This window comes from Bombus fervidus, chromosome 8, assembly GCF_041682495.2.
Source record: "Bombus fervidus isolate BK054 chromosome 8, iyBomFerv1, whole genome shotgun sequence".
Classification (NCBI taxonomy): domain Eukaryota; kingdom Metazoa; phylum Arthropoda; class Insecta; order Hymenoptera; family Apidae; genus Bombus; species Bombus fervidus.
This window is the reverse complement of record NC_091524.1, coordinates 11,849,990-11,862,981: the sequence shown is the minus strand read 5'-3', so window position 1 is coordinate 11,862,981 and position 12,992 is coordinate 11,849,990. Positions and strand designations below refer to the sequence as shown.

At 36.3% G+C, this 12,992-nt stretch overlaps 1 protein-coding gene across 4 annotated transcripts in view; it reads left to right on the top strand.

The window, feature by feature from the left end:
- The window catches only part of Ec (ubiquitin specific peptidase echinus), a 135,975-nt gene that overhangs the window by 82,691 nt on the left and 40,292 nt on the right, over positions 1 to 12,992 (top strand). Inside the window, exon 1 of one of the 4 annotated variants that reach the window (XM_072009317.2) lies at positions 11,091 to 11,387. The exons of the other annotated variants lie outside the window; for them this stretch is intronic. Within the exon in view, the coding sequence (XP_071865418.1) occupies positions 11,337 to 11,387 (51 nt within the window). The 5' untranslated portion in view covers positions 11,091 to 11,336. Of the gene's footprint in view, positions 1 to 11,090; positions 11,388 to 12,992 lie in introns of those variants that run through there. 4 annotated transcript variants of the gene reach the window in all.

Sequence of the window (12,992 nt, the reverse complement as noted above, 5' to 3'; positions counted from 1 at the left end):
TTGAACAGATTTCGATCTCTTTTAGAGGTCTTCAGTGACTTCTTCTACTACGTTTGATTAAATATATTTTTCCCCGGTTATTGTTATTGGCAAAACGTGCAATTGTGTCATCTATTCGAGAACAATCTAATGAAAGAAAATGAAAAAATTGAGTGAAAATTAATAAATTATTTTAAAAAGGAATTCAGCAACAGACATAGCACAAGAGTTAACAACCACCAAAACCCTCTAATTACTCAACTACTCGACACATCGGAACAGATCCGCAGGCTAAAAAGACATTACATCTTAGACCTGAGCACTAGATTCAAGTAGAATCAAACATACTATAAACGCTCATTAATCATGTCATAGTACCACGCCAGATAAATTTACTTAAAATTCTCTACGAGAATTGATAGTAAATTAAAAATAAAAAAAAAAAGAAATTTTCTAAATTTCTGTACTATTTTATATATAAATTTTAAAGTGGCTTCTGAATATCATTAAATATTTATGAGAAAACATATATTTATGTAACATCCATATGCAGTTGTATCCATGTACAATAGAATTCTTGATAATTATCTGTCAAATCTGTAGTTTACACAAAGTTAAAATATACAATAGAGCGAGAGTGTAGTGTAAAATGCAATATTTTATACCACACGTTATTCGGATGTACGTACACAAAGACGTACATTGTCAATGAGCGAATTAAATATAAAAATGTAATATCATCAAAAGTTCATTTACAATTCAATGTCGTGACACTTGGAATACCTAATCGTGATACAGCTGATACATATGACATGACATTTCCTTCATCAAATTTCGAAGCTTGTTACTTTCGTCAACACACCCCTGCACGCCGATTCTTTCACGCATCGGATATCGTAATATCGTTCGCGTTAGAAAGTACTGTTATACCTTCTTACTATTGCGTATCGCGTTTTAATATTACCATTGTGTGCCGAGAGCTAATGAATAAACGATCGTCGTACGCGCTGTTAGCAATGCGATACAACCGTAATATGCGTTTCAAATCGTACTGATTCGAAATTGAATAGTACACCATGGATAGCCGAGGTCAACTGATATCGGATTTGTTCCTTTGTGATTAACGTCTGACATTTTATAAAATCGTATCGTGTATCTGTATTTGTTAGAAGGAGAGAACAAATTCAAGGGATTTGATTTATCACTAAATTTATTGACGACCAGTCAAGGTTTGGAATTAATAAGTAGAAAATTATTTTCAGCAGACTGACAGCTAATTCTCGTATATATCTCAAGATCTTTGAAAAATATCTATACTACAGTTATAATTCTGTTAATTGTAGAAACTCTATGCTATGCTTCTCAACTTCGAAGAATAAAAATTCTTCCATTGTTCAAATTTTGTATTTACCAAATGTCCAGCTGGACTAATTGCAAAGTACAAATTAAATAATAAAGGAAAAGAAGCTGTTCAATTTTAAAGTTTTTTTTTTTTTTTTTTTTATTTGTTTTATTAAATTTTTACAATTTGTCCAGAAGGACATTTGGTAAAATGTTATAGCTTAGAGAATAAAAGAATAAAAAATAAAAAAAATAAAAATAAATAGAAATAAATAAAATATAGCATGTGGATGGTTACCCCCAGAGGGGTTCCATCTTCTAGGTTTCCTATTGCATCTCTATTTCGAGGTCTGCGGGATGCTTCCTCTTCAGTCTTCTTTCTATTTTGGTTTTATTTGTTTCAGCAGCCAGCTGGTTTGGGTGTGCTGCAAGTCTTTCTTTGTACTTTTTTGCGTATCTAGCGATTTCCTCTTTGACTGTTGGAATTTTTAGATCTTTTCGTAGGTCTTCATTTCTGACGTACCATGGTGCGTTAACTATTGTCCTTAAGATTTTTGCTTGCTCTATTTCTATTTTGCTTATGTGACTCATTGCTGCCGTCCCCCATAATGGGACTCCGTATGTCCAGATTGGTTTGATTATTGTTTTGTATATATTTAGTTTATTCATTGTGCTTAATTTAGATTTTCTATTGATTAACCAGTACATCTGCTTCCTTTTTGCACTTATTCTGTTTATTATTGATTTTATATGGTGCTTCCATGTAAGGCGTGTGTCTAAATTTATTCCCAGATATTTGACTTGCTTTGATTGTGCTATGTGGGCGCCGTTCAGTTGAATATCTGGTGTTTTTCCTTTTCTAAGTGTAAATGTTATGTGGTTGCACTTGCTGGTGTTCACTTTTATTTGTTTGTTTTGCAGCCATTTTTCTATTTTTGTAGTGTGTTCTTGTAGTAGTGCGGCGGCCGTTTCTAGATTTGCATGCCTCACTAGTATGGCCGTATCGTCCGCAAACGTCAGTGTTTTACTGTTGACAGTTGTTGGTATATCTGCCGTGTATAGTGTGTATAATATTGGTCCTAAGACACTTCCTTGCGGTACTCCTGCCTTGATGTCCTTAATTTCAGAGTATGCATCATTTATTTTTACTACAAAGGTTCTGTTGTTTAAGTAGGATTTGAGTAGTTTGTAGATTTGTTCTGGAAATTGCTTTTTGATTGTTTGAAGAAGTTTTTCATGGTTAACTTTGTCGAATGCTTTTTCGATATCCATAAAGAGTGCTGTGCAGTATTGTTTTGTTTCAAGCGACTGTAAGATTTCATTGACGAGTCTATGCATTTGTTCTATTGTGGAGTGTTTATTCCTGAATCCAAATTGATGGTTCGGTATTAGTTTTTCTTTTTCTATTGTTGGTTTTAAGCGGTTATATATTATTTTCTCTAGTAATTTGGAAAACGCAGGTAGTAATGATATCGGCCTGTAGGATGCAGTTAAATGTGGGTTTTTGTTTGGTTTGGGTAACATCACTATCTGTGCTATTTTCCATAGTGTAGGAAAGTACTGTATTCTTAGAATTGCGTTAAATATTATCGTTGTTAGTCTTATTGCCTTTGGGGGAAGGTTTTTTAAGATTTTCCCATTGATCAAGTCAAATCCTGGTGCTTTACTTGTCTTTGTTGCCTCAATTAAGTTTGTAACTTCTTGCGCTGTTGTGCTGAGTATGGTGCAGCGTTTATCAGTTGTGTTGCTGGCATTTTCCACTTCTTCATTTGTTTGCCATCCAGGGATGTTGTTATCAATTTCATACGGCGAAAATATATTTTGTAGGTGCTTTGAGAATTCTTCTGCCTGTTCTTCGTTGGTTCTAGCCCATGTGTTGTCCATTTTTCTGATTGCTGGGATTGTTTTTACTGTTTTCTTAATTTTGTTAGTGACTTTCCATAGGGAGTAGTCGGTATTCTCATGCGCGGATAGTGATTCGATGAATTTTGAGAATTCGTTATTATGATGTTCCCTTATTTTATTCTTTAGTTCCTTTGCAAGTTTATTTAGGTTTTTCTTGTTTTCTCGTGTTCTCTGTTTTTGCCATTTTGCTTTCGCTTTTCTTTTTTCCCTGATTTTGTCTAGGATGTCCTGCGGAATAATTTTTGATTGCCTGCTATTTGTTTCATAGGTGGTGGTTGCCCACGCTGCTTCCTGTATTATTTCTGTCAAAGTTGCTACTGCCTGCTCAATGTGTTCAGGTGTTTTCAACGGGATATTGCAGTTGATTTTGTTTTCGATCAGTTCTTTGAAAGTTTGCCAGTTGGTGGTTTTATTGCAAAGCGACTCTGACTTGTTATAAAGTAGAGGTTTGTTTGTATATTCTATTATAATTGGTGTATGGTCGGAGTTAAGCTCGAGGCTGGTTGTTATTTTTAATTTGCTTACATTTAGCCCTTTTGTTACTGCAAAATCCAACAGGTCAGGTATTTTATTGGGGTCTGTCGGCCAGTACGTTGGTTTTCCTGTAGATAGTACATTGAGGTTGCTGCTTCTAATGTATTTTTCCAATGTTCTACCTCTCGGTGTGCTAATTCTCGAACCCCATAATGTGTGCTTTGCATTAAAGTCTCCTGCCGCTATATATTTGTCGCCTAAGGATTGGAAGTACTCTTCCCATTTTTTAAGTGTCATTTTGTGTCTCGGAGGTGCATATACTGCTGACATCTGGAAGTAATTGTCATTGGTTTGTATTGTGACAGTGGTTGCTTGTAGGTGTTCTTGATTTGTTTGACTATGTAAGTGATGCTTGATGTCATTTTTTATTATTACTGCAGTTCCTCCATGTGCTTTACCTGAGGGATGTTTGGTATCGTATATGGTGTAGTACGGTATTTTCATGTAGTTTTTTAGGGTGAAATGTGTTTCTGAGACAAGTAGTATATCAATATTATTTTTATACAAAAATATTTTAGTTTCGTGGGCTCGCTGTTGCAAGCCATTGGAGTTCCAGACTGCTATTTTCAAAATGTCCATCTCTATTTTTTACTTAGCAAGTTAGTAAGTAGTTGTAACATGATTGTTGTTTGTTGTGCTTGTTGTCTTAGTATTGTGTTTAGATCACTTACCATTTTTCCTAACATTTCCATACCTTTAATGGATTGTTTGAGCATTTCTTTGATGTCTGTAACGTCTTCGATGTTATTGTTTTCATTCTGATTGATTGCAAGCGTTGGTTTGCTAATGTTTTTAGTTACTTGTGCGTAGCTTCGTTTACCTTGGGGATCTATGTTTCTGCTTATAGCGTTTAGTTCCTCTTGTGCTTTCAATGTTGTTTCGTTATCCGTTATACTTTGTTGTGGTTGATGGTCATTGTGTGATCTGTTGCGAAGTGGAGGAAACAGTTTACGTTGTATTTGTTTCCTTATTTCACATCCTTTGTAGCTGGCTGGGTGGTTTCCGTTACAATTATAGCATTTAACTTGTTCTATTTTTCCTGTGTATGGGCAGTGTATTGTTAGGTGATTTTTTGCACATTTAACACATGCCGGGCTTCTGTTGCAATAATTTTTTGTGTGTCCGTATTGTTGACACCGCATGCATTGTGGTATATCTTTTTTGTAGCGTGGTGGTTCCACTGTTACAATTGTATTTAGTATTTTTTTGATTTCATAGATTTCCTTGTTATTGGTTCTGGGTTCCAGTTCTATTAAGAATAGTGGCAGTGGTTGCTTCGTATCGTATCTTGTCATATTGTTTATTGCTCTTGTTTCATGGCCAATTTTTCCTAATTCTTCACTTAATTTTTTTGTGTTAGTTTTTGGATGTAAACCTCTTATAACTATTTTATAGCTCCTTTCTGTTTTGAGTTGGTACGTGTGGTATATAGCATTTTTTTCCTTTAGTTCATTTATCACTTTCCTATAAACTTCTGGGGTGTTTGTTTGAATTTTTACTTGTTCTAATTTTGTTTGTTTTATTGTGTAGTTATCCTTCCCGACTACATTGTTTAGTCGATCAATAAGCGGGTCTATTATTTGGGCCTCAACAAATATTGGTGGTGGTTTTGATATGTAAGGAGTTTTAGTTGTGGTTTTGCTTGTCGGGTCATTGTCTATTTCTTCCGTTAGTGAGCTGAAGGAGTTTCTTAAAGGTAATTCTTGCAGCCATCGCTGCTTTCCTGTATCTGGGTTTCCTGCAGCATTTGTGTCTGAAATTATTTTACGTTTTTTGCTAGTCTTTGCTAGCTTCCAGTTTTCGTCCTGGTAACTTATTTTGTTATCTTGTCTGCACTCCTCCTGTCTCCGCTGCTCTTCCATTTCTTCTATTTCCATATCATTTTGGTTGTTATGATTTTGCTGTTGTTGCTGTAAGCCTGGTAAATCTGATGACCCTTTTATGTAATATTTTTCTCCATTGGTTGCAATCTTGATCGTTGATATCTGTTGTTGCATTGTTTGTCGCTAACACTATTCGTAGCACTTCTCTGAATCACTTGACTGGAGCACACGTTTGCCTACGCACATCTGTTCGCCTCGGTTGCCCGAGCGAGACTGAGTTCAATTTTAAAGTGATGGAATAGTTTGTATTATTGAGCTCTGAAGAACTATCTTTCCATATATTGCTCTTTTTTATCTGATTGTATAATACATTTCTGCAATTCAATTTAAATTCTAAAATTATAATTTTATAGCTTTACACCTTATAAAGCACACATTGTATCGTACTCTACTCAAATTTATTCTTTACAGATTAGGGCGCGTTAAGGTTCTATAATTATACAACAAATCACGTAACACACCAAAGTATGCGGTAACACAGAAGAACGTATACAATAGTTGCAAACACAATTAAGATTAACATTAAGTGGCATAGGTGTGTAAATACTTTGGGATATATTTGCAAAGAATCTGGGGGAGTGTCGATAAATAGGATAGTGGGTTGCGCGTAAAGTTCGTAAGCACGCGGTTCTCGATGACATTCTCAAGCAGACATTACAATCGGTCCATCATCCACAGCTTCGAACTATTCGCGCATCTCGAACAAAGGCTATTGCTGTTGCGCATACCGCCCACGTTGCTTTTCCGTGGAAAATATTACGCGCTCGATGAAGCCACGTGTTGGTATTACAACGCGATAAACTGTGATTTCAGGCAACCTAAAGTCTTGAATTTTATTATAATCTCTTAGATTTGGACATTTGATAAAATCGACATAGATCTAAATAAGATCTTTGTCTATTTAATTTTGTATAATACACTTCAAATCAGAAAATTTCTTTTTATATTTACCAGATTTTTCTTGAAGATAAATGGTTTTCTGCTATCCAATTTTAATCGATAAAAGCTTTTCTGTATTATTCAACTTTGATAAAATAAAATACCTTGTATTATTGAATTTTTTTTATTGTTATTTAATTTGTTCTTTACAATTTGTTCAGCTGGACATTCGGTAAATTTTATTGAATTTTGACAAAATCTAAAGGTTTCCTACTATTTAATTTACAAGTATCAAAAGTTTTATACTTAAAATAAAAATTAAATGAATGGAAATACAAATTTTGTCAAAGGACTCCAATTTGTCCATAGGAAATTTAATAATTTCTCTATATCACTATACACATGGATTCAAGTATAAAATAACATAATATACGTTATATATTCTTCTCTTTGGAAGAACTTCTTCTGCACGCTGTCCGTAAAACTCGGAATCTTAGTGACGAAAAGCAGAACGCACGTTATCCTACGGAAACGAGAAAAAAACATTCAAAAGTTCGTCCAATACTTAAGACAATTGTCCGTTGGATATCGTTATGATGCTGGAAGACCAGCGTAGGAGGTCTGCAAAGCATCCGAGTAAAGAGAGGAGAGGCTGACACGACCGTGAGACCGGCAGTCTCTTTGTTATCGTTCTTCCTTTTACTCTACCGAAAAGAAAGTCTTTCATTGTTGTTGGACCCGACAAGTGGACCCGTCTGGAAATTCTCAAACGCAGCGCCAGATCCGTGAAAAGCCGGCGTCCTACGTGCTTAGAAATATCGTCTTCTAATTGAAAAGATCACCCTCCGGTCAGATCACTGGAAATATACTACCGCAGTTGTGCTTGCATTTCGGTGCGCTCTAAATGCACGTTAGAAGGACTTTCGAATTTTAAATTGGAATTGTCGAAGAAGTTTAAAAAAGTTCGTATTACAACTACCCTCTAAATATCGTATTAATATTTTAATATTGATTGTAGTGGAAATTTGGATTTGAAATCGAATTTCTAGAGAGGAATTTTATACAAAAATATTTGAATTTTATTTCTATTCCACTATCACGTGAATATTTATTCGAAAAGGGAAAATTTCTAAAGAACGGGATTTAGGCATGAAAGTATTAGAATTTCATTTATATTCGATTTTTTATTTTTATACTCTATTTTTATCTTGATAGTACGTGTTTTATTACTTTCCTGTTCACGTAAAGATATTTAGAAACGAGGTTTCCCGTAAAGGATCCGTTCACTTCGTCAAGTACGAAACGGTACCTCTACCAATTATCTCCAATTTCATACGTTACTCCGTATAGTAGTTTATAACATCGTGGACCATTAAATTAAATTAGAGCAATTACTGGAAATTTTTCAGGGTATTTATTCGATATTATTCCTGTAGTTCTTACGTGGTTATTGTTATTAAAACCTTTATCAAACGTTTTACAATAACTACTTAATGCAATGCTTTTTTTACAGATACCAATATACATTACGTGTGATTTATCATATGATAAAGGTAACGTGCTAATTTGTTAAATCGAAGATATATATAATTTGCATTAAAAAAACAAAATTTGCCAATATGTTTAGAATAAAAAATTCCTTTAAACTTGTTACATATGGTATCATAAATTCGTATATGATTTTAAAATTTGTATGGAATATCACAAAATTTTGTAAATTATTCTTGACAAATGTTTTTCCATTTCACTTCAACTTTCTGTTCGGATTGTCATAATTCTTAGATGCCATGTTTAAATAATTACAATGCTTCGCAATAAATTACGAAACAAAATTGCTGTTCGTCTTTTTCGATCCATGTAAATTTTTCTCAGACTCTAAATTTCGCTTTATTTTGTTGGAGACTAAATACGCGCAGAAACGATCCTGAATCGGAGCTCGGCGCCATGCAAATCTAAAGACCGGTTGCGAGGGCGTCAGCTAAATCTGTTTTGTATTTCCAGTTTGAAACGAAAGAACGCTTGAAAGCGACTCAGCTCCATTCTCTATTCTCTGAACCACTTTATTCGAATTAAGGTCTTACATTTTTCCAAACACTTTATGGGTCGTGAATTACGCGAATGACAACAACGTCTTCAATCCTCTACTTTTAAAAATATCAATTTTTTTCTTCAATTGAACACGTGCCAGCGTTTCACGCGCCGAAGGGTTTACGATTATGGACAAATGGAATGAGCTCTGTTGCAAGAATCAGTAACGCAATAATTCTCAGCCTTCCTTACGTTCTATGAGTATTCAGAAAAATTTGCTGCCGTTTATCGATTCGCCATGTGAATTTACATACGGTCTGTAGAGAGAATAATGCGAGTCCTTTGGATAGTCATGTGTTACGAACAAATGGAACAAATTTGTGTCTTTTGGACGTTATGAACGGTGTTTTGGGAATGATACCTTTTTTGTGGTAATGGGTTAAAATTACAGTATTTTACTGTGGTAAGGAAAGCGCTCTCTATAAAACAGATGTTAATTTGCCTCGTTCTTGGCATGGAAACTCTTTATAGAAAACTTACGTAAAAACAATATAATTCGAATTGATCAAATTCGTTGAAAAGTAATAAAAATTAATTTCTAAATAAACATTACACAAAATGGAGATGAAAATATTCAAGTTACATAATCGTACACTTCTAATAAAAAAAGACAAAAGAAAATTCTTTTGAAGCCTCTCTTTAATCTACTATACACGTAATAAGGGAATAAAGGGAAATTGTTTAAAATTCGAGTCACATACACCTATGCTTAAACATAATAACAGAGTTAAACTATTGAAATCATCGTGAAAACAAAACTTCAATTTCTGACTAATATCATCTATAGAAAACCACGTACCAGATCCCAAGAAATTAAATTTCATTGATAGTTAAAAAATCTCGCCGAAGAACATACTTTCTGATTAATATTAATGTAGTAACACGTACGCAAATAGTACGCCCATTCACCGACGTAACGAACACAGAAAAATCTCGTATACACGATTAATAAAGTTGGTTCACGATTCACACGCCCACAAAGGAACAAGTCCCTGGTGCAAATTGCCGCGGGACGCTAAACGTAGAAATTGGAGGTAGATACGAATCGACACAGCCCTCGAGGGAAAAAAAAAAGGAAGGGAACGAACGAAGGAGAAAGAGTTCCCAAAATTACTCATTCTTTCCCGAATCAAATTGCGTAACAATCTCGTAGCATCGTAGCGTAACGTAAAACGTTGTCAGTGTCGTGATGGGCTCGCTCTTCTTCCCTTCCCCTTTACCCCTTTTATCACCCCTTCCTTCATCTTTTGTGTCACTATACGACTATACGTTCATCGGCGTCTCCCTCTTCCCCACCACATTGTGAGTCTTTTCCGTGGCCCTGTTCGCCACTTCCCCTTTCCGCCCGTTCGAAAACCCGATTCTCCCTACCCAACCGCCCTTTTCTCCCTCTCTTTTTCACGTTACAACTGACCCCGGCCCTCTCACCCACGCTGCACTCCTCGTAGTAAAAATGATGGCTGTGTGTAGACTGTAGTAAACAACAGGGACGCACCCGCCTATATTTTTGTCAAGATTCTTCGTAGGGCCTTTATTCAGGTTGATGTTTGATTTTTTATGGTTCTTTAGGTTGAAAGAATTAGATTATCTAAAGTATTGGAATATCTACAGTTTAAATGACATTTGATATTTTGTGGAAATTATTAACGTTCAATTGCACCCATGTTTTATTACACGTATTAATAGCGTGTGATGTTTCTGGCATATAAAAAACGAAAAAAGATCATCAATGGCGGGCTTTAAGTAATATCATACGGCTAGAAGTAATTTATCGTCCTCTAATCGCCAGTTCTCAAACTTCCATACGCTCGAAAACCCAATTCTTTACGTTTAAAAGCAAGCACAGGAATATCAAAGGACATCGCATATCCAACTTTTATGCGAAGACAAATATCAATAAATGTTACATTGTAAAAGACCAAAATTATCAATAAAAATCTCTAACGACACGCCTTTACTTTGATAATTCCCTGAGCAAACCTCCAAACCTATTTAAACGTTCCAAGATCAATCTTCCACCCTCAAGAAAGAAACGACTCCATAACGCGCTAAAAACATCTAATACACGCTTATCTTTATCTCAGTAATTCCCTAAACAAATCTCCAAACCCGTTCAAACATTCTCAAACCAATCTTCCGCCCTAAAAAAGAAACGATTATACAACGTGCCAGATAATGCTGAAACATATCGCAAAACGCTCAATGTACACCCAATATGTAAACTAGGACTCTCAAACAGAACTCAATGAGCCTGCGTCCCTGAAATCTCCAACTCCATCCAGAAACTTCGTATACTATAGCGTACTACGATCTTACTATACCTCGTACGACAGTGACTGTAGCTTCGTAGCACGAACGCAGGTCCGTAGTGGTGATCACCAGGTTTGGCGCGTTTCCCAACCTGTCCGCAGGAGTCCCATGGGCGCTGCTGTCGGCGCGGTGCGGTCCCAGCCCTATCCGGGCATTGTTGCACCGACGCCCGGCTAAGAGAGTACTTGTTGCTTTACGCGCGACCCTCGTGTATCGTCCTGTGCTCTCGTGTTGTTCATCGAAAAAGCAAAAAACAAAAAGAACGGCTGAATCATGTACAGTGCTAGCGTCCTTAATCCATTGAAAATCGATCGTGGATGATCTCGAGGAGTTGTTATCGGTGGACAGTGAAAGAAACGTCTCGCGACGCCCAGAGAAGGATCATTCGTGTTGGCACCGCGCCGAGAAAGGACGAGGATGAAGCAAGAGCAGAGGCCAAGGAGGCAAGCCCTTTTCCAGATCGCCAAGGTTTGATTCTTTTCCACGTTGCTTCATGAAATATCGCGTTAGATCGTTTGCTCGCTAACTTGCCCTTGGTTCCCAAAAAATGTTGCTAGGCTGCGCATGTTTATGCAGATTGGTACTTTTACAAAAACAGCTAGGGAAATGTAACGCTCGTAGACGTTTGGTTCACCCGCTATATATCATAACAAATACTATACTTGCTCTCTTTTAATCGAGAAGATGCGTATTTTTGGTAATATAGTAGAATATATCAACCGCGAATATTCGCGATCTAAATATTACAAAATCCAGAAGTCGTAACAAGTAATGCGAGAACTGTGACGAAGAGAATAAAGCACAGAGAAAAACTAAGTTCGAGGACGCTGCTCCTGGAAATAAAGTATATTTATTATACGTTTACATCTTTCTGTGAATTACCGAAATCAAGATATGTAGAACCTGCGGCACACCTAGACAATGTATTCGTTATTAATGACGATTTATAGCTATCTATGTAACTACGTTATCGTTAATTTTGCAATCATAGACCGTAGATCGTGTAGACATATCTGAGCGGTTAAGATCAACTTTTCTCGGATGCAGTTCGATACGCTGGAATAACGCATATACCGTTACATGTATCTCGATCCCGAGGCTGTGTACCTGTTGATTCGATGTCTGGTCGCGCTCGTTTAAATCACGTCGTGTATACTGGGCTTGTATTCCGTCCCGGAGGATTTGTTGTCTAGATACGTTTTGTAGTAATAGTAGTAGTAGTAGTGGCGGCTTTAAGGTTTCAGGAATTTCACGCGAGGGATGGAACTACAGGGTCAGCTTGTGGTTGTAGTCAGCGGTTCGACTGTGATGGATTTTTAGAGGAGTGGAAATATAAGATGAAAAAAAGGCAGGTAAAATTCGGGGTACAGCATATTCGAACTTCCAAGGATCGCTGAGATGTTTGTTGTATTTTGGGATTTGGGATGTTCAAGCTGAAAGTATCTAAAGTTACAAAATCGACAATAGAATTTCATATTTGATAATAGATCGTTGAATCGCCGTTAATACACATACAAATGATATTGAATTTTAGAAATTCATATTTATGGACACGAGAAGCTTTCTTTACAAAGTTTCTTTTACGCTTAATTCCTATAGTCGAACTTCTCATGATACAAAAATTAAGTAGGTTCTAATTTGTAATCTACTAATAAACAAACGATCTGTATACGGGTTATCGAAGTATTCAACATGGGTCTTAATTGGCCATAAAAATATCCCAATTTTGCAATAGCAGCTTATTCAAATCAGCCGAATACCTTAAACAATGCAAGAATTTCGAATAGTTTCACCGTGTGCCAACTTCTCGCGATCCAAACGAGGCGTTGTCACGTGTGAACAACTCTCGAAATGGAGAAAACTCGAGTTGGCACACATTTAATGGAGCCCGGTAACGGCGGTCGTTTCGAAATGAGCGATTAAAACTTCGAGGTGGCCAATATTCCTGCGGTTTGTCGATAATAACATAAACGGTGGACAACAGCGGCGGTTCATGGAATCGCAAGAAACTTGAAGCTATGCGGCGACTCGCGATCGATTTTCCTCTCGTTTTCCTGTCACTCCTCTCGTCGT